Genomic DNA, 20,071 nt, shown 5'->3' with positions numbered 1-20,071 from the left:
ATGCGGGGATCCCTGCTCTGGGGAACTTCCATTCATGGCCATCTTGCTTCCTCTCAGGAGTCCCTGCTTTGTTCTGACTGTCCCGGTCTGCAGTGTGGACACACTCATCCCTATGTGTGATATGATGGGGCTGGAGCTTCCTGCCACAGCCCAGTTTCCAGTCTATGGTGGATAAACTTGGGGGGGGGTGGCAACAGTCAGTCTCCCCTGCATGGCTTTAGGACTAGGTCAGAGAGCAGAAGCCAATGAAATCCTGAGGGGGAGCAGAAGGGATATTTGGAAAATGAGTAGGAGCTAGCGGGAGATGTATATAGGAAATGATAAAATGGAAGATTTCTGGGTTATGTCTTGTTTTGAGGGCCACACCCAACCCAACGATGCTGAGTGGATATTCCTGGCTCTGTGCTCAGGACTCACTTCTGGCAGTGCTCGAGGGCCTTAGATGTTGGAGACTGAATCTGGGTCAGCTGCATGCAAGGCCAGTGCCCTTCCTGCTGTGCTCTGGCCCCAACATGTGAAATTAGTGAAAATTCTTGTCTGGGTGTCAGAAAGTTATTCTACAAATACTTCCTGAGGCTCCTTCCACTGATTCTGAGGTGGAGACACACGTGCGCGCGCGCGCGCGCGCGCACACACACACACACACACACACGCCTTTCTGGTCTCTTCTTTCCTGCCTGGAGACTTAAAGGAGAAAGGAGAGGGTCGGGGGGTGGGGCCTGGGCCCAGGGGATCCCAAAACTTTACTCTTTTTTTGGCAGGAGGTCAGAGTTTTCAGGGTCTCTCCCTCAGGGGTCCCAGTGGACAGAATAGGAGGGGAGGGGGTCCTTGCTTGGCAGCCAGAGGTGGGAGGAGCCCAGGACCCCCACCCTCATCGGGGTTGGGGAGGCCCCTTGAGGGGCGGGTTAGCAGCAGAGGGGGTCTGTATGGGGTCACCTGCATGGCAGTCCCCCAGTCCATGGGACACCCTGGTCAGAGAGGCGGGGATCACGGGGCCCAGGGCCCTTCTTGGACCCCACAGCTCTCTGTCAATCGGAAGGTGCGCTCTGAGATGAGAACTGGGTGTGGGAAGGAGGGTAGGAAACCCTTTAGGGGAATCGGGGGGCTGCAGGGACCCCCAGACCTAGTCCCTCAGCCCCCAGGGTTGGGGCGCCCAAGGGCGCATGTGCTTTTAAAATACCACCCTCCCCCTCCCTGTTTGTTTTATTTTTTGCACAAATATCTAAGACTCAGGTTCCTGGGGTGTCTTTCAGCCCCCTAGGCGCCCCACCCTCCCTATGGGGCATTCTAGGGAACCAAGGGGACTGAGAGCTCCCTCCTTGCCATTGGTCTGGGGACTTGTCTTATGGCTTTTCCAGGGGACAGGAAGCTGCCCCGCCCCGACATCCCCCTGCCCAGCCCCGCATCCCTGGGATGGTCCAGCGGGGAAGGCCACTTCCGCCTTCCTGCAGCCAGGGGCGTGGCCTCACGGGGGCGTGGCGTCGCCCCCTCAGTCCGGGAGCCATTGCGCAGGCGCAGGAGACCCTTCCCGAGGGGCGGAGCTCCGGCGCGCAAGCGCAGTACCGCCCAGTAGGCCTCCCCCGCCCCGCCGCCGCGTGGCGCGCGTGCTACTGCGCAGGCGCGGCGCCGCCCTCCTCGGCCGAGCGCGTGTCCGACTTGAGCTTGACGAACTCCTTGGCGACCTCGTCGTTGCTGCGCTGCGACAGGATGCGCAGCACCGTGAGGCCCGTGTCGTCCATATGAATGCGGCGGCCCAGCGGCAGCCAGCACGCCGCACTCCCGCGCTGGGCCAGCTCCCGCAGCTGCAGCACGGCCAGCCCCACCGTGCGGTCCTCGCGCGCAAAGCAGTAGTCCTTCACGCACACCTGCAGCTCGTAGCACTCGGGGCCCGCGTCCGCGCTCAGGGTGCTGCGGGCCAAGGGGGAGGCCGTGAGGGGAGGGGCGCGTCGCCCGGGCCCGGGCCCGCCCCCTCACGGCTCTGGCCCAATCAGCGGCTGCCCTGCTTGAGCCCGCCCCTTTACCTCGTTGACTCCGCCCTCTGACCCCGCCCTCCCTCGTGATACTGCCCTCCGCGTAGTTCCGCCTCATATGACCCGCCCCCTGACTCCGCCCCTCCCGTGACTCCGCCCCTTCCCACGTGACTCCGCCCTCATGTAGCCCCTTCCTGTTTGACTCCGCCCCTCCCATGACTCCTCCCCTTCCCTCGTGACTCCGCCCTCACGTAGTCCCTCCGCCTGACTCCGCCCCTCCCGTGACTCCTCCTCTTTCTCCCTGACTCCGGCCCTCTTGACTGCCTTTCGCACAGACCCGCCCTCCGTGACCCCGCCCCTCCCTCTGTGAATTCCACCCTCCCTTACTCATTCAAACTATCCTCCTGAGACCCGCCCCCTTGTGGACTCCACCCACTGGCGCTGCCCCGTGTGGCCCCGCCCGTCCCTGACCCCGCCCTCCCTGTGATTCCGCCCCATTCACGGTCCCTTCCTGAGATCCCGCCCTTCTGGACGGCACCCATTGGCCCTGCCCGCGTGTGGCTCCGCCCCTCCGTGACTCCGCCCACACGCTTCTCTCTGCCTCTGCCCAACAGGGCTGTGATCTGGGTTTTGGGGGGTGTTCGGCCTAGCCTCCCGGTTCTGGTTCTGCAGCGGTGCTGCCCCAGCCTGTGACTGCGCCTTCTCATCAGCGGCGCTTCCTGCCCCTGCAGACCTCACCGAGGCCACATCTGAGCACTGACGGGCCTTTCTATGCATCTCTCCCGCCACCCTGTGGACTGTCCCCTGGGGGCTGGAGCGGACGCCCCTTTCCTCCCCTCCCTGCCTCTGCTGACCCCACCCCATAGCCCTGGCCGGTTCCCCCACGACAGCCCTAGCATGACCCCCACTCCTGGGACCATGCACTTCTAGACCTACGCTGGCTGCTTACCCCGCCCGGGTCCGTCCCCTGCGCATCATTCATCCTGGGACCCGCCTCGCCTCACCCCACCCTCCCATCCCTGCACCCAGGGACCCCGCTTCCTGCTTCTGGGGCCTTCCTGGAGGCTCACCGGGCAGGCGCACCCCACGACAGGCCCCGGAGCTCCCCGGACTCACAACTGGAAGCTCTCGTTGTACTTGGGCGCCCAGCTGTTGTTCTTGGATTTGGTGGCAAACTTGCGTTTCTTGTCGCTGAGCTGCGGCCCGATGATGTTGACCTCAATAAACGGCCGGAAGATGCCCGAAGTCTGCCACTTGAGGTCGTTGGCCGCCACCACTGTTGGCAGAAGCCGCGGGAAAGGAGTGGGGTCAGTTGGTCCCCCAGTGGGTTGAGACAGGCAAAGCCCAGCCGAAAGCCTGCATTTCCCAGCAGGCCCAAGTGACCAGCTCCAGCCACTGAAATGTCAGGACTCTTGGTGCAGGGGCCAAAGGAGGCGAGCGCCAACCCAGCCCATTCGTGGTGGCAGCAGCAGGGGTGACAGTGGGACAACAGTGGCCTGATTCGGCCACACTGATGCTTCGCAGTCGGCTCTGGATTTACCGGGCCTTGGAGACAACTCAGAGAAAATGCCCGGCCCAGTCACTGGCCTTGTGGGTCTGAGTTAGCACAGTCTGACCCGTGTCCTGGTGATCCAACAGAGAGAAGCAAAGACTCAAGGAGCCCCAACATGGTGCTTTGACCCCTGAATCCTACCATGCCTGAAAGTGGGGTTTGATACTTTCTTTTCTTACTGAGCTGCCACATTCCTGGCTGGAACACACCCCAAGGAGTGTGTGAACGAGGCTACTCCTTTTTTTGTGCTCAGGAGTGACTCTAAGTGGTGCTGAGGGGCCCACGTGGCGAGGGACGAGTCTCCAAACCCGCCCTGCGCCCTCTCACCTTTCACGGTGACCTTGTGCTCCCCTGTTCCGGGGTGCGTGAACAGCTCCACGTGCACCGAGACCTCGCCCACCGTGTCCTCCACACCTGAGCCTGGGCGGGCGGACAGGGTTCTGGGTGAGCTCGGTTCTCTCCCGTCCCCTCCCCAGTGCTGGCAGAATCAGGTCCCCACGCCCACAGGGCCCTGGCTCAGGGGAAGCCCGAAGCCCTGCCTGGCCCATGGGCACAGCTCGGCACCTCCCTGATCCTGGCCCCCGCACCGCTCCCCTTTTCTCGGGCCACTGGCTATTACTCAGGGGTCCAGACCTCAGGCTGGCCACAGCTTGGCCTCCAGCTCTGAGGACATCTCTTCTCGCCGTGCCTCAGTTTCCTATCTGGCTACTGCAGCCACTCTTGGGTTCTCTTCCCATACATTAGCCCCATGCCTTTTTCCCCCTCCTCTTTCCAAATCCTCTTTGACTGGATTTTGGGGTCACACCCGGCAGTGTTCCAGGCTCTCTCCTGACTCTGAGAGCTCAGGGGTCACTCCTGATGGTGCCTGGGGGTTCTATGGGATGCTGGCGATCAAACCCGGGTCAGTCACGGGCAAGGCAAAAGCCTTCCCACTGTGTTCTCGCTCCTCCCTCTGGTGCTGACTCAACTGCTCAGAACCCCAGACATTCAAGTACTTGTTTCTTCTGCTCTGAGGAGCCCCCCACAATCCACCTCACCCACAGTGACCCCAGAAGTGGCCTCCTGTGGGTCCTGGGGACCTGTGACTGCCAGCACCCCCAGACCCCTCCCTCCCCCAAGCTCCCCATGCATGGAGGGACAGGAGAGAGTCAGGAGGGGTTGGGGGCAAGAAAGCGTCAGTTCCAGGGGGATACAGTTACCTTGGGGGGCGGAAGTGATCGAGGGGCCGGAGACCCCCCACTAGCCCGTGCCGGGTGGGGGCGTGCAACTGGCGACCCTCCCCAGACCCCAGTCCTCTTCAGCCCCCCTCCCCCCGCCCCTCAGACACATGCTCAGCACCCCCTCCCCAGGCTGATGCTGATGCAAAGCTCCATCCGGGTCAGACTTGGGGTGCTGGGGTGGGGGGGTCAGTCGAACAGTGGTGGGGTGAGAGGATCAGACCAAGGCCAGAGCTAGTAAGAAGGGGAAGGGGCGTCTCTCCCTGGTTTGCTGGCTCCAAGGGGGCAGCTCTGAGGGTCCTCCTGCCCCCCGCCCCTCCCTGGTAGCCCCCGAGGACAGAGCCTGGGGTCTGGGACTCAGCAGCCTCCTGGGGCTGTTTTCTTTTAGGTTAGGACCGAGACTTTCCCCTTATTTCTGGGGTGGGCACACAAGGCAGTGCTCACAAGACCCCCGAGGACAGAACTCGGGGGTTCGGAACTCAGCAGTCTCCCGGGGCTGTTAGACTTTCCTCTTATTTCTGGGGTTTGGCACACAAGGCCAAACCCTCCTAGGCCCTCTGCTGCGTCCCGTTTATTGCCAATAGAGCCGGGGACCTAGAGTAAGGACCCCCCCCACCTTCCGCTGTCCATCCAGGAGGGATCCCTGGAGGAGGAGGATGCAGGCCCTGCCAGGCCAGGCCTCTGGTCAAGGGGAGCTGGGAGAGACCACTGGACCCCAAAGACTCGCTGCATCCAGAGGGGCTCCCGGGCTTCAGCCTTTGGGTGAGCCTGGGGGAACCGGGCGCCCCTGGAATGATGGAGCCACGTCTCCCCTCCTTGCCCGCGTGGAACCAGCAAGCCGCCTTCCCGGGGCCGCCCACCGGCACGGCCGGGCCTCATCTAGCCGGCGGGAGGACGCAGGCACGTACCCTTCTCAGGATAAATGTCTTCACTAAGAGTGAACCTAGTGCCCTTGCCACCATGGACTAATGGGGGGAGCGGGGCGGGGAGGGCGAGTGCGTGGCGGGGTGGGAGGCGCGGAGGGGGCGGCGAGCGAGCGGGAGGAGAAACAAGAGAGAGAGAAACGTCAGCTGGACAGGCGGACGGACGACGGACACACGGACAGGCGCCTCCCAAAGAGGCCGGGGGCGCAGGGCTGGGCTGCTGCTCCCCTCCTGCCCCCCACCCCGACCTTGCATCTGGGCTCAGAGCCCAAGCCCGGGTGCCCCCAAAGACGGGGTGCAGACCCCCGGGGTGGGTTGCAGGGAGGGCCCCGAGACAAAGCGAGGAAGAAAGAGACAGAGAATGTGAGACCAGGGCTCCCGCCACCCGCGACCACCACCCCTCCAGCCCGGGGTCCCTCCCATCCCCGGCCCTCCTCCACAACACATACAGACACATGCACACAACCCACATCTGTCCTGGGTGAACCCATCCCAGGCCCCGCCTCTGGGGCTGCCAATCAGCCCTGGCCCCGCCCACGCCAGAGCTGCCAGCTACTCGCAGGCCCCATGAAGCTGAGGTCCCGCCCTTAGCAGCTGTCACTCATTCCCAGTCCCGCCCCTAAGATGTCTAGGGTCAGGCCCCATCATCAGCGAGAGGATGCTCTACCTCCAGGCAGGATGCGCCTGTCTATGACGTCAGAGGGTGGGAGCCAATGGGCAGGAGCCCAGCAATGACCAGGGCGGGTTTTCTCCTAGGGGAGGGGCTTGCCCTTGGGGGCGTGGCATAGCAGTCAGGGGCGGGATTTCTTTGGGGGCGTGGCTCTGCAGTGGTTAGGGTGGGGCTCACTCGTGGGCGGAGCTCTGTTGCGTCAAGGGGCGTGACTTGCTCTCGGGGCGTGGCTCCATCACAGCCAAGGGTGGGAGGGGCTTGACTCTGCAGCAGTCAGGGGCGGGGTTTGCTCCTGGGGGCGGGGCTCTGTGGCAGCTAGGGGCGGGACTCGCGTCTGGGATTGGCCTCCTTAGCATCCGTGGGCGGGGCCTGCTCCAGGGGGCGGGGCTCCTGTGGCGCTGGGCCAGCCCCTTACCCTGGGCCGACTGGGTCTGCACGAAGGTCTTGATGAGCAGGTCGGTGGCCTGCGTGTAGAGCGACAGGGCGTAGCGCAGGGACTGCAAGTCGGGGCTCTTCTCCAGGAAGGTCTTCTTGAGGCCCACGCCGCCCGCGTGGAAGTATTGCTGCAGGAGAAGAGCGCCAAGCGGGTGACGCACCCTCGGGTGTGTGTCAGGGGCCCTGGCCCAAGAGACTCCGTTTCCTTCTTGTGCTGGAACTTCCAGGCATTCCTCAAAACCCACCTTCTCCTATGCAGCACCAACTGCTTCCAGAAAACTGCTCTCTGGTCCCTCCTGGGGCTTCCCCCGCCTCCTCACCACTGCACCCCATGACGTTTATCAGGCTGTTCCCTGTAACCTGGGGTGCCTCAGGGCCCCACACCAGTCCAAGGAACCCTGTCATCAGGGAAGGGAGATGCGCCACACTCTCAGCATCCACACCACCCCCTGCTCGGCCTCTAACCTTGATGGTGTCTAGGGCCAGCTCCACCACCGCACACTGCTTCGGTGTCAAGCTCTTGGCTTCCTCCCGCACCATGTGGTCCTGAGGACAGAGACGGGCAGACTGAGCAGAGCAGCTGGGCCTCAGGGCACTTCATCAAAGAAGCGGAGGGTGCCCCATTATCCCACTGTGGCCCAACCCCGGCCTGTAACTGGCACGCAGCAGCCGCTTGGCAGGGCTAGCTTATTGGATCATTTACTTTTTTTTTTTTTTTTTTTTTACCATTTTACCATTTTTTAACATTTAACACATTTTAACATTTATAAAAGAACAAGATAACATCCATTTTAAAAATATGCTGCCCTTGGGGCCAGAGAGATAGCACAGTGGTAGGGCGTTGCCTTGCAGGCAGCTGACCCATGATGGACCGTGGTTTGAATCCTGGCATCCCATATGGTCCCCTGAGCCTGCCAGGGCGATTTCTGAGTGCAGAGCCAGGAGGAACCCCTGAGCACTACCGGGTGTGACCCAAAATCAAACAAACAAAAATGCTGAAATTGACCATGTACATCTTTCCAAAAAACTGATGTGAATAAATTGAGTCATTCTAAACCAAATGACAAAAACAGGTCTCCATGCTGGGGCCACTGTTCTGGGAATCCCCAGGCTTTGTCCCCTTCCAGTCACCCCATCCCTCACCTTGAGCTTCGACAGCTGCCCGAGCTCCTTGGCTGCGTTGAAGATCATCTGGGTTCCCTGTAGGAAAGGAAGGGGGCTGGGGTGAGATTGGGGCACACAGCTGGTTCCCAGCACGAGGGACACCCTGGCCCCAGACACCACCGTGGTTACTGTCCGAGGTCCCAGAGCAGGGACAGAGGCTAACGAGAGCCCCCACGAGGTGCTGAGAAGGGGGAGTGAGCTTCCCCAACCCCAGAGGATGGGGCTGACCCCCATGCCCACCCTTCCACCCTTCTCCCACGTTTGGTGGGCAGGGCAGCATGTGTGGGTGTTGGGTGATGGTTTAGTGTATGTGTCTGAGTGTCAGAGTATTTATGTTTGTATTCTGAGTGCGTATTGGTCTGCTGATGTGAAAGTTGTGTGTGTGTATGTGTCAGCGTGTGAGTGAACGAATGTGAGTATGTGAGTATAATTGAGTGAGATTTTAAGTGTCAGTGTGAATGGCCTATACACTGGCGTGGGTCTGGGGTGCTTGGGGAATCTGGGGGTGACCACGATGCCTCCAGGGCCCATTTCCCTGCAGAGAGTCGCCTTTCAAGACTATTTCACTAAACTTTTCTAAGACTGTCGCACCCCCAAACAGACATCACAACCCCCACACCTCCCCCCAGAAGAGATGCTTGGTTGTGTGAGCCGGTGCTGCTGTGTGGCCCTGGATGGTCACTGTCCCCCTTTGGTCCTTCCCTCAGTCACCAGCCGGAACGAACGTCTGATTCCAGGTCACAGGTGGAGTGGAGGACACGGGGCCTCGTCGGACACCCCCCAGTACCCCCGACTATGCTGGTCTCTCATTCTCCCCCACCCCACCCACTGATGAGGAAGGACATGATGAGGCCGAATCTTAGCCTGAGCCCAAGCTGAGCAAGCATTGGGGGGGGGGGGCCTCCAAGGCCATGTGGAGGGCAGTGCCCCCTGTCTGGAACTCAGAACAGGCCGGTCCTGGCAAGTCCCCCCTGGGCAAGTGCCAGGCTGGGGACCATCCACTCCAGCTCCGTGACTCCCAGACGTGGCCTGGGCCTCAGTTTCCCTGCCGCACCCTTCTCCTACCCTCTCTGCCAACACCCCAACAAACAAGCCAGACAGACAACGGAGGAGCCCCCCCCAGACAGAAGGACGGACGCACGGGACAACCCCAGCCCGCTGCAGGGAGCACAGAGGGGAGGACGGGGTGCCGACAGACATCGGGGCCGGGCTTACATCGGAGTGGCTCGGCGGTTTCCCCCGGCCCTGTGGAGAGAACCAGGAGGGTCAGCTTGCGGCTGCGGGGCGGGAGCCAGCCCGGCCCCTCAAAGCAGCTTCTCATCTGCACTTGGCTCCCCCCAAGAGGGGAAGAGATGGGGGTCGGGGGTCAGGTCTCTCCTCCAGCTCCTGGGCCGAGGTGGACTCGGATTCAGGGGGTGGGGTGTTATATGGGCTTTAACAGGGACACACACGTGGGTAAGTACAGGGCCTGCCGGGTCCACACACACACACACACACACACACACACACACACACACATACACGCACAAGCACACGTGGACGCTCTCATGGAGATGTGGTCTCCACACACACAAACACACATGCACAGAAGCGCTGCTCTCAGCGCAGGGTGCAGGGCTCAGATCTTTGGGATCCCAGGTGTGGTGACCCCAATAACTGTGCTGAAAGGGGATCAGGGGGACCTGCCGACCTGCACACAGACACAGACATGCCCTCACACTCATACTCACACCCAGAGCTTGGGGGGTGCGGACAGACCCTCGTTACCTTTTCTACTCCCTTGCCATGTTTTCTCAAGAGGGTGCCCTGCAGAGACAAGGCACAGGGGCGTCAGCCCACCAGCCGGGGCACATGGGTTGGGGGGATGGGGAAGGCTCTGTGGGGGAAGGTAAGAGAGGGAGAGGGGGAGAGAGAAGGGCAGGGTGAGAAGAGAATCAGAGTGAAAGAAAGAAAAAAGGTGAGAAAGAAAAAAGGGAGAGAAGAAGAAAGCGAGGAGAAAGAGAGAGAAGGAAGGGGGAGAAGAGGGAGATGGGGAGATGGAGGGAGGGTAGGAGGAGGGAAGGAAGGTGAGAAGGAAGAAGGAAAGGCAGGAAGAGAGGGGAGGAGGGAGAGGGAGGAGGACACAGCACAGAGGTGGCAGGAGACAATGGGGAGACACAGCCACCCTCGCCCTCACCGACTGCACACGGGGCTTCAGGGAAGCATTTGGGGTCCTTGTGCCTAACCCCTAGATCTTCGACAGATGCTCTAGGTAGGCCCTGGTCCAGGCTGGGCGCCCTGTGCTGCCCAGTGGGAACTGCGGGGGCCCCTAGGCCCTTTCTGCACCTGGAGCCTGAAGAGGCCTTGATACCCCATTACGGGACAGGATGGGGCCGGGAGGGTTCCCCGGGGTGTGTGCACTGGCGGGCAGTCCCTGGAGCAACTGGGCAGGATCCCAGCGCATGGGGTGAGCCTGTACTTTGGGGTGATACCAAGAACCCAGAACCAAGAGGGGAATGGACATGGCCCAAGGGGAGATGAATGGGCGTGGCTCCTGGAGAGGGTGTGGCCCCATCTAGGGGCGTGGCTGTCTCAGGAGGGCGTGGTTCTCATGCACAAGGTGTGGTCCTAGTGGACTGGTTCCTTCTGACTGGGCGTGGCTCCCATATGTGGGCGTGGCTCCATTGTGTGGGCGTGGCTTCTAAATGGGCATGGCTCCCTCCTGCACTGCCCCGACAGGCATAGGCACATCTAGGTGGGAGGTGGGCGGGGGTGGCAGGGTCCGGGAGTGCTGAGGGCCAGGGCGCTGGGTGGGGTGGGGTACAGCCACGGGGTGGGCCGAGTCCAGACACAGAGCGAACGACAGACAGACGGACAGACGCGCTACTTACGATCATCTGTCAGCCAGCCGGGTGGGGGTGGGCAGGGGGGAGATAAGTCACCATGAGTGTCGGGAGCGGGCAGGAGCTGAGACTGTGCCCGGGCTCCCGAGTCGCCAGCCCAGCGCTGAGAGCCTGGAGGGGTCCGGCCCTTGCCCCCTCCTCACCACCCAGGAAGGGTCTTTGGCTGGGCTGGGCGTTCCCTCTTCCCACCCAAACTCCCCCACTCTGCCCTCACACCCTCCTGCCAGGCCACAGCGTCCCGAGCGTCGCAGAAAGATCCCAGATGCACCGCTGGTGTCCGCAGGACCTCTAACCTTGGCCTGAATTTAGAATATTGACCTCTAATCCTATGGCCTTGACCTTTGACTCATGACCTGGACATCTGACCACATGAACTTAACCTGTCAAGCCCCATAACCATGACCCAGACAAACACCTCATCCCTGTGTCCTTGGCCTCTACCACACACGCTCATCCACATGACCTTGATCGCTGTGTGTCCCCACATGCTTTGGCTTATCTGACCTTTGACCTCGGGTCCCTTCACCCAGAGGTCCATGACTGTTTTCATGCACCTCCCGGTGCCTGTGATCCCGGCGATCCTCACCGTCTGGTCGGTGAGCGGCGGCAGCACCACGGTCTTCTCCATCGTGTTCATCACCAGCTTCCACAGCTCCTTCAGGACACGCTTCAGCACCGTTTTCTCACAGATCTTGGCGAAGAGGGTCAGGCTGGGGACAAGGGGCTGGGCTGAGAGGGTGTGGGAGCCACGAGCGGGTATGGTGTGGGTTGTGGTGGGCCAGAGAGGACAGTCCCTCAGGAAGGTGAAGATGCCCACGATTTAAGATGTGGACAGGGCGCTTGTGCAGGGGGTTGGGCCCATTCCCCCATGCCCATAACTTCCCTCCTCCTGTCAGTTGACACAGTTTGGGGATCTCTCCAGCAGTGCTGAGGGCTGGTGATCACCACGCCCTGGGAGCCTATGTCTAAAGGGGTCCAATCTGATCAGGGGGTGTCAGCTGCCCAGAGTACTCTTCCATCCATCTGTCCATCTGTCATCCTTCTACCCACCCATCTATCCACCCACCTACCCATCATTCATCCACCCATCCATCTGTCCAGCCATCTGTTCATTTGTCCATCCATTCATCCACCCATCTGTTGTCCAGACATCCATCCATCCATCCATCCATCGATCCGTTATTTAGCCATCAATTTATCTATTTCTCAGCCATCCCATCCATTCCTCAATCTAGCCACCCACACATCCATTCATCTACCATCCATGTGTCATCCATCCTTCTATCTGTTAATTTTTCCATCATTCATCCATCAATCAGGCCATCAATTCATCCTTCCACCCATCCATCCATTTCCATTTACCCATAAGCCATCTGTGCTTTTGTCTATCCATCTACCCACCTGCCCACTTTCCTATCTTTTTGTTTATTTGTTTGTTTCTGGGTCACACCCGGGGGTTCCTCCTGGCTCTACACTCAGAAATCGCTCCTGGCAGGCTCAGGGGACATTATACGATGCCGGGATTTTAACCACCGTCCTTCTGCATGCAAGGCAAATGCCCTACTTTCATGCCATCTCTCCGGCCCCTCGCCCATCTTCTTTTATCCCTTTACCAAACCTGAGAATGCTCAGGGATTACTCTTGAATGTGCTCAGGGATCACTCTGGTAGGCTTTGGACCTTATGGGGTGCCAGGGATCAAACCCAGGGATCAGCCGTGAGCAATGCCAGCACCCTCGGACTGTGCTCTGGCTCCAGGCCCCACTCACCATCCCTGCCTCATCTGTATCCACAGTCGTCTACTCCCTCTTCAGCCCCATCCACTGGACTGTCCTGCCGCACCAGCCTCCTCCCCTCTTCCACCCTCCTCCCGTCTGTGGGCTCACGGGGCCCCGCCGCGCCTCTCACTTGCTGTCCAGCAGGTCCATGATGGGCTGCAGCACGTTGTCAGCGTCCTGGGCCACGCTGCTGCAGGCGCTGGCCGGCACATTCCCGGTGCCCTTCACCTGGCTCAGGATGTCGCCCATCTGCTTCACGCACTCCTCTATGTGTGGCTGGAAACTGTGGGTGCCGCAGTGAGGTTCCAGGGGCCCCTTGCAAGACCCCGCCCAGCACACGACCACGCCCACCTGCCGGACTTGCCCCTATGCGAGGCCCCGCCCACACGGCACTACCCCTGCAAGACTCCGCCCCCGCAAAGTCCACTCATTTGCATGACCCCGCCCCTCAAGACTCCAACCTTTTCGCAAACCCTCACATCTGCATAGACACGCCCCTCTGTCAGGCTACGCCCCTCTCTGTAGACTCCACCCCTGTGGAACACGCCCCTCCCACAGACCCCTCCTGCCAGTGTTCTCCTTCCCCAGTGCTCCTGCCCCTCCCCAGATGCATCTGGTCCCAGAGGAGTCGAATGCATGGAGGAAGTGGCTCGTATGCATATCTGGGGACCCCCTGCCCCTGTGGGAGTCTGTCCCCCAGCCCCCCAGTCTGGGACCCTGTGCCCCCGCTGCCCTGCCCCAGCCAGTCCCACCTGGTGGCGAACACACGGCTCAGCTCATCCAGGACACTGTTGAGCTTCACCTGCAGCTCCTTGAGGATGTCGCTGGCCTCGGCGTCCAGCTGCGGGGGCATGGGCATCCTGTGTGGGCGCCGCCCAGCAGGCCCCACACCCCCATCAGGCCCCCCACGGCCCTCACCTCCTTCCCGCCCATGGCCTCGAACATCTTCTCCAGCTGCACCCGGAGCTGCTGCGTGTTGTTCATGAGGATGCAGGGCTGGAGGGGAGTGAAGAAGGTCAGGGTGCCCGCCCCGGCCCCACCCCGTCTCCTCCCTTCAGGGGTCAAGGTCCCTCCTGGACGTGCTCGGGCCGAGTCGGGCCCCACAGGCGACTGCTGAGGGCTCAGGTTTGGGGACTGTGTGTGTGTGTGTCTGGGCAGCCTCTGGGGATCGCAGGAGGAAGCTCAGCCCGGTGGCCTCAGGGTACGGGGACCCAGGGGACCCCCACATTCACCACGTGGCACAAACTTTGCACCTCATGTAGGGACGTAAAGAGCGGGGCTCCCAGGCTCTCCCCACATGCCTGTCACAGACACGCGCATATGGATGGAGGTGGGTGAAATCTGGAGTGCGGGGCTAGTTCTGGGGTGCTGGTTAGTTCTGGGGTTGGGGCCTGGGGGTGCAGGACTGGGCCTGGGGGTGGGGTCTGGGTGGGACAGGGCCGCCGCAGGTCACCACTTTCTCCTTCTCCTTGGAGCAGTAGGTGGCGTAGTCCTTGGACACGATGTTCGCATACTGGAGGAGCACGTTGCTGATGGTCTGGGGGGACATGAAGCTGTGAGGGGGCGGCCGGAGCCCCGCCAGCACCCTCCAGCCTCACGAGGGGTAGTAGCCAGAACCCCAACTTGCACTTGAGGAGGACCGTGGGCCAAGGAAAGCAGCACTATGGGAAGAGTTGGGTTTTGGGGTACGGAGGACACACCAGTGATGCTCAGGGGGACTGTCCTGATTCTGTGCGACCCCTGACGGTGGTACAGGGTTATTGCACACACCAATGTCCCTGCGGGGCAAATCTGCCACCTGGCCCAGCCCCAAGCAAGCCTCCCTTGGGCCTTAACCCAGCCTGAAACCAACCCGGTGACCCCTGACCTCTAGCCTCACGGGGGTCCTGGGGCTCAGGACCCCTAAACCCTACCCCTGACTCCAGCTCCAGAGTGGGCTCTCTATGATCCTCATGGGGTCCCCGAGCTCCATCCCTCCCTCATCTACACCATGACCTACAAGACCTATAAGACCCTGTCCTTGACCCCGAGGATCCCCCACTCAGTACCGCCCCTGCGTGCCCCCCAGACCTTGGCAAAGCGTCGCATGTAGTGGCCCACGATCTGCGGGTCGGGACACTCCAGCTTCTTGATGATCTCAAAGCTCTGGTTGAGCTGGGAGAACACGTCCACCACGGAGCAGGAGAACAGGGCGTGTTCCGACGTCTGCTGGAACTGTGGGGGGCCGGGGCCAGGGTGAGCCCCCAGACCCAAACCCACCCCGCTGCCCTCCCTGCCAGCCGCGCCTCCTCACCCCATCCTTCTTGTCACGCTCCAGTGCCCCATGCAGGAAATCTCGGGACACCTCTTCATTCTCGTCCAGCCACTGGATGACAAAGGGTTCGAACCACCTGGAGGGGCCGGGCCGGGAAACAGTGGGGAAGGTGTCTGCCTGGAGCACAGCCGACCAGGTTGGATACCCAGCATCCCACAGGCTCCTCCGAGGTCCAGAAGTGTGCCTGCCCCCTTTTATCATGTTGTACACTGAAAATATTTTTATTACCATAATTTCCTCGCTCTCTTTATTGTTTAATTTTTTGTTTCTGTTGTTTTTGTTTCTTTTGTTTTTTGGGTCAGATCCGGCAGCACTCACTCAGGTGTTACTCCTGGCTCTGCGCTCAGAAATCACTCCTGGCTTGGGGAACCATATGGGACACCAGAGGATCGAACCGTCCTAGGCTAGCACGCAAGGCAGATGCCGTAGGCCCTCACAACTGCTCCAGCCCCCTCAATTTTATCTTTTTTTTTTTTTTTTTTTTGGTTTTTGGGCCACATCCGGCGGTGCTCAGGGGTTACTCCCGGCTGTCTGCTCAGAAATAGCTCCTGGCAGGCACGGGGGACCATATGGGACACCGGGATTCGAACCAACCGCCTTTGGTCCTGGATCGGCTGCTTGCAAGGCAAATGCCGCTGTGCTATCTCTCTGGGCCCAATTTTATCTTTTTAAATAATTTTTGTTTGGGCCAGAGTGATAGAACAGCAAGGGGGACATTTGCCTTGTATATGGCCAACCTGGGTTCAATCCTCAGCATCACATGTGTTTTCCAGAGCCTGCTAGGACTGATTCCTGAGCCAGGAAGAACTCCTGACCACCTCTGGGTGTGGTCCGCCAAACCAATAATAACAATAATAATTTTTTTTTTGGTTTTTGGGCCACACCTGGCAATGCTCAGGGGTTACTCCTGGCTGTCTGCTCAGAAATAGCTCCTGGCAGGCACGGGGGACCATATGGTGCACTGGGATTCAAACCAAACACCTTTGGTCCTGGATCTGCTGCTTGCAAGGCAAATGCCGCTGCGCTATCTCTCCGGGCCCACAATAATAATTTTTAGAAATCAAATCATTGTGTGATAGTTACCAAGCTGCTCATGACTGAGTTCCCATCACACAGTGTCCAACACCGTCCCCAGGGCGATGTCTCAGTTTCCCCTCCTCCCCCTCCATTTTTCTTCTCTCCCCAGGAATGACCCCTAAGTTCACCAGGTGTGGCACCAAATCCCATCACTAAAAAACAAAAAGAAAAACTCCAAACCACTAGCTGAGATACAGGGTGTGGAGTGGTTCCCTCCACGGGACCCCTCGTGGCCTCAGTGGCTTCACCAGTGAGACCAGGCCAGGGGAGCTGGGAGCAGATCTCTGGGAATCTGGAGGAAGACTTCATGGTGCATCCAGGTTGCACTCGACCTTCGAGGGGTGCCCCATGAGTTGGGCATCTCACCAGATGTACCCAGCCTGTCTTGCCACGGCCGGGTCAGAGAAGGGACACAGAAGGGACAGCAGGAACTAAGGGGCCCTGCAGAATCTGCGCCCCTGACCCACTGCGTGTGGATAGTCTGCAAGGCTTTGGGTCTGTGTCCCGGTTCTGGATTTGGGTTGGGGGCGGGCCTGGCGCGGCCTAGGGACCTGGCCAGACCCAGTGGAGCCCAGGGCCGAGTCTCGGGGTGCACTCACGTGGGGTACTCGGGCACGTGCTCCTTGAAGGCGGGCAGCTCGGCCACGTACTCGTTGTACAGCCACTTGACCTTGAAGTGCAGGTTCATGTAGTCGGCGCTCTTGCACAGCCGGTGCTTGTCGTGCTCTGCGATATGGAGATGGGGATGGGGCTCGGGCTCAGGCTCGGACCCGGGCGTGGATCGGCCCTGCCCGGCCCGGCCCGACCCCAGGACCCCGCTTACCCTCCATGGCGTACTTCATGTCCTGCGCGAACAGGCTCCACATCACCTCGGCGCTGATCTTACCCACGTTCAGCTCTTGCGGGAACCTGCGGGGCGGGGCCGGCGCTGGGGGAGGGGCTTGGCGCTGTGGGTGGGGCCTAGCGCTCTGGACGGACCAATGACGGGGGGCCCAGTACTAGGGGCGTGGCATGTGGTATGGGCGGGGCCAGGAAATGGGGAGGAGTCGGGTGGTGTGGGCGGGATTGAGTGCTGCAGAAGGAGCCAATGCCCAGCCAGGGGCGATGCTGTGGGCGGGGCCAGGCACTGCAGGGGTGGAGCCAAGTGCTGGGGGAGGGACTGAGCACTGGAGATGGGCTCCATGCTGAGGGTGAGGCAGGATGTCTGGGGCGGGGCCAGAGCTGAGGGCGGGGCCGGTTTTCTGGGCAGGGCCCAGTATTGACAGCAGGGCCCAGGCATGGCTGAGGCCACTGGGGATGAGTTTTGGGGATGAAGGCAGGAACTGAGGGCGTGGCTGGGTGCTGGGGCTGATGATGAGGGCAGTGTGGAGTACTGCGGGTGGGGCTGGGCGCTCTGTGGGCCAGGGTCGGTGCCAGGCCCTGAGGCAGAGGGTTGGGAGTACCACAGGGAGCACGGGAAGTTCTGAACACCATAGTGTATGGATGGCGCTAAGCTCATGCAAAAGTAAGTGTTGAAGTACAGGATTGCAAAAAGTCTCTCTCTCTCTCTCACACACACACACACACACACACACACACACACACACACACACACACTATGGGACTGGATGGTACAAACAACTGGATGGTTTGGGTCCTGTAAGATCACTGAGAGGTGCACCCACTGGACGGCCTCTCCTGTCCCACAATTTTAAGTTTGCATTTGCAAACTGCTGTATCTCATCCAGGGGACCCCCTAACAACGGCCACCACCTACAAAAACGCTCAGATCTGATTAGACCAGCTCGCCAAAGCATCCAATTGTGTGTTGAGGCACATTCACGCGTGCATATGCACAATCCTACATGCACTTACACACACTTACTCAGACGCGCTCAGACACACTCACACATTCCACAAACAGGCACCCATGACCGCTGAGCCCGGCTGCCCGCTCTGCTCACTGGTTGAGGCAAGGTGTGTAGGAATTCTTGTCTTCCTCGATGATGGACACGATGAGGGTGATGAGCTTGGACCAGAAGTCCAGGTTCTTGATGCTGGGGCCCTGCTCCTCAGGAGGCAACTCCCCCTTCTTTGCCTGGAAGGAGCAGGAGACACAAGGGGTCCAGGGTCTGCATGAAAAGGGCCTGACCTCATGGCAACTGGCCCACAGCTCAGGTCAGCATCATCAACCCAGCCCAGTGACACAACTTGAGGAGGAATCGGAGCAGTCTGAGGAATCCGGGGCTTGATCAAGGCCTTGGGCCCAAGGGGCTGAGTAAGATGGACACAGGCTCTATGTCCAAGGCAGCCACAGGCCCTGGGATTGACACTGGCCAGGCTGAGACTCCACAGGCCTGAATCTGACTCCGATGAACTCAGGCCTCTCAGCCTGGTCATCCCATCCAGCGAGTTTCGGGTGGAAACGCAAGAAGGAGCTCGGGGACCCCTGCCAGCTCCCCCTGGCCTGACCCTGCTGTATCAGAGTCAACTGGCTTTGAGCACGGGAGCCAACATGCTAGTCAAAGGCCCGAACCCAAGCTCGTTCTCACTCGGGCCAACCCACAGGCAGCACCTCGGCCGTGCAGCCCCCGCCGGGCCCCCACCGGGCCTCACCGGGTCGGTCTGGTACTCGCGGCTGTAGAGCTCGTGGCAGTTGTTGAAGATGTACTCGTAGGTGGAGTTGAGGCAGGCCTTCACGCAGTCCTTCACCACCTGGCTGGCTCGCGGGGGGCTCTGCAGCTCCTGAACCTGGAGGCGAGGGCAGGGGGCACAGCAGGGTGGGTGGCAGGGGACGTGGCTGATGACAGAGAAGGGGCAGGAGGGATGTGGTGGGCGTGACTGTGGCTGGACGGCGGGGCTGGACCCTGAGATGGGGTGGTGGGTGTGGCTGTCTGGGAGGGCAAAGAGATTTTGTGTGTAGCCAGGCAGGGGATTGGTGGGAGTAGCTAGGCAGGAGGGGTGTGGTGGGCGTGACTAGACGGTGGACAGTAAGGTAGGCATGGCCAGTGGAGGGCAGAGTGGGCGTGGCTATGAGAGAGGGCGTGGTAGTGGGCGGTGGACGTGGCTTGCCATGGTGCAGGGCAATGGGTGTGGCCAGGAGAGGGGTCATGGCTGGGTTCCAGTGCAGTGCAGATGGCCGAGCCAGGCGACAGAGATCCCGGGGAGACACCTGCTGGGCCCAGGCCCCACCTTCATGCGGAAGAAGGTGATGCTGGTGAGCAGGTCCACAGTGGACTTGAGGTCCTGCAGGCGTTCAGGGCTGCTGGCTGGAAAGTTGTTCTGTGGGGGACGGGGTCAAGGCCGAGGATTAGGGGAAACCCTCGCAGTCCATCCTCCCCAGGGCAGGAGTGAGATCTGGGAGCACCGGGCATGTGCACGGCCAGCCCTGGGACCCCAGCCCCTGCCTCCCAGGGTGCCGCGCCTCACCCGGTACATGGACAGGTCGATGCGCAGGGAGTTGTGAAGTTGGTCGAGGAGCTTCACAAAACGTTCTTTCTGGGGGACAAGAGAGACCCAGTGGCACCACGGCAGCCCTGAACGCAGCCCCTTGCCTGGCACGCACAGATGTTGACGGAGCGTTGGGGTTTATTTGGAGATGGGTGGCAGTGTGGGGCCGCCAGAGCCCCTCCCGTCCCTCCTAGAGGCTGCCCCTCCCCCAGGACTGACCCCAAAGTTGGAGGCAGCGAAGCGGTCAGAGGCGGACACATTGGTGGAGGCGGTGGTGTGTGCGTAGTAGGCGTTGATGTTGGCCAGCAGCGTGCTCATGACGGCTGGCACCCCAGGACACATGTACTTGGACGACAGGCAGGCAAAGTGGCTGGGGGACAGGGACGCTGATGGGGATGCAACCACACCTTCCCAAACCCCACCCTGGGCTTTTTTTGTGTGTGTGTGGGAGGGAACCACACCAGGCAATGCCCTTAGATTACTCCTGACTCTGCATTCAGAGATCACTCCTAGGGGGGCTGGGGGAACCCCATGGGATGCCGGGGCCCATTCCCATCTCTGCCAGTCACCCTGGTTCTCTGCCCCACCTTCCCTGCACTCCCTGGGAGGCCCCAGGATGTCCAATCGAAGCCACTTCCTCCCTGCTCATCCCACCATGTGT

At 60.7% G+C, this 20,071-nt stretch overlaps 1 protein-coding gene across 4 annotated transcripts in view; it reads right to left on the bottom strand.

Moving 5' to 3' along the window:
- Nucleotides 1–1,387: 1,387 nt before the first annotated feature.
- Nucleotides 1,388–20,071, bottom strand: part of UNC13A (unc-13 homolog A) — a 36,670-nt gene continuing 17,986 nt past the window's right edge. Inside the window, exons 22-45 of one of the 4 annotated variants that reach the window (XM_049787749.1) lie at nt 19,630–19,780; nt 19,390–19,458; nt 19,153–19,242; nt 18,577–18,711; nt 17,925–18,058; nt 16,805–16,890; nt 16,581–16,707; nt 14,884–14,980; nt 14,661–14,804; nt 14,044–14,127; nt 13,509–13,586; nt 13,343–13,431; nt 12,721–12,873; nt 11,400–11,523; nt 10,802–10,807; nt 9,699–9,737; nt 9,147–9,176; nt 7,911–7,967; nt 7,233–7,313; nt 6,748–6,895; nt 5,648–5,704; nt 3,850–3,942; nt 3,087–3,246; nt 1,388–1,908 (exon numbers count right to left, since the gene is read on the bottom strand). In XM_049787749.1, the coding sequence (XP_049643706.1) occupies nt 1,608–1,908; nt 3,087–3,246; nt 3,850–3,942; nt 5,648–5,704; nt 6,748–6,895; nt 7,233–7,313; nt 7,911–7,967; nt 9,147–9,176; nt 9,699–9,737; nt 10,802–10,807; nt 11,400–11,523; nt 12,721–12,873; nt 13,343–13,431; nt 13,509–13,586; nt 14,044–14,127; nt 14,661–14,804; nt 14,884–14,980; nt 16,581–16,707; nt 16,805–16,890; nt 17,925–18,058; nt 18,577–18,711; nt 19,153–19,242; nt 19,390–19,458; nt 19,630–19,780 (2,533 nt within the window). In that variant the 3' untranslated portion in view covers nt 1,388–1,607. The remainder of the gene's footprint in view (nt 1,909–3,086; nt 3,247–3,849; nt 3,943–5,647; nt 5,705–6,747; nt 6,896–7,232; nt 7,314–7,910; nt 7,968–9,146; nt 9,177–9,698; nt 9,738–10,801; nt 10,808–11,399; nt 11,524–12,720; nt 12,874–13,342; nt 13,432–13,508; nt 13,587–14,043; nt 14,128–14,660; nt 14,805–14,883; nt 14,981–16,580; nt 16,708–16,804; nt 16,891–17,924; nt 18,059–18,576; nt 18,712–19,152; nt 19,243–19,389; nt 19,459–19,629; nt 19,781–20,071) is intronic. The other 3 variants (XM_049787750.1, XM_049787751.1, XM_049787752.1) reach the window with 3 other exon arrangements.

Source organism: Suncus etruscus, chromosome 15 (genome assembly GCF_024139225.1).
Source record: "Suncus etruscus isolate mSunEtr1 chromosome 15, mSunEtr1.pri.cur, whole genome shotgun sequence".
Classification (NCBI taxonomy): domain Eukaryota; kingdom Metazoa; phylum Chordata; class Mammalia; order Eulipotyphla; family Soricidae; genus Suncus; species Suncus etruscus.
This window is presented reverse-complemented; position numbering and strand designations above follow the sequence as displayed.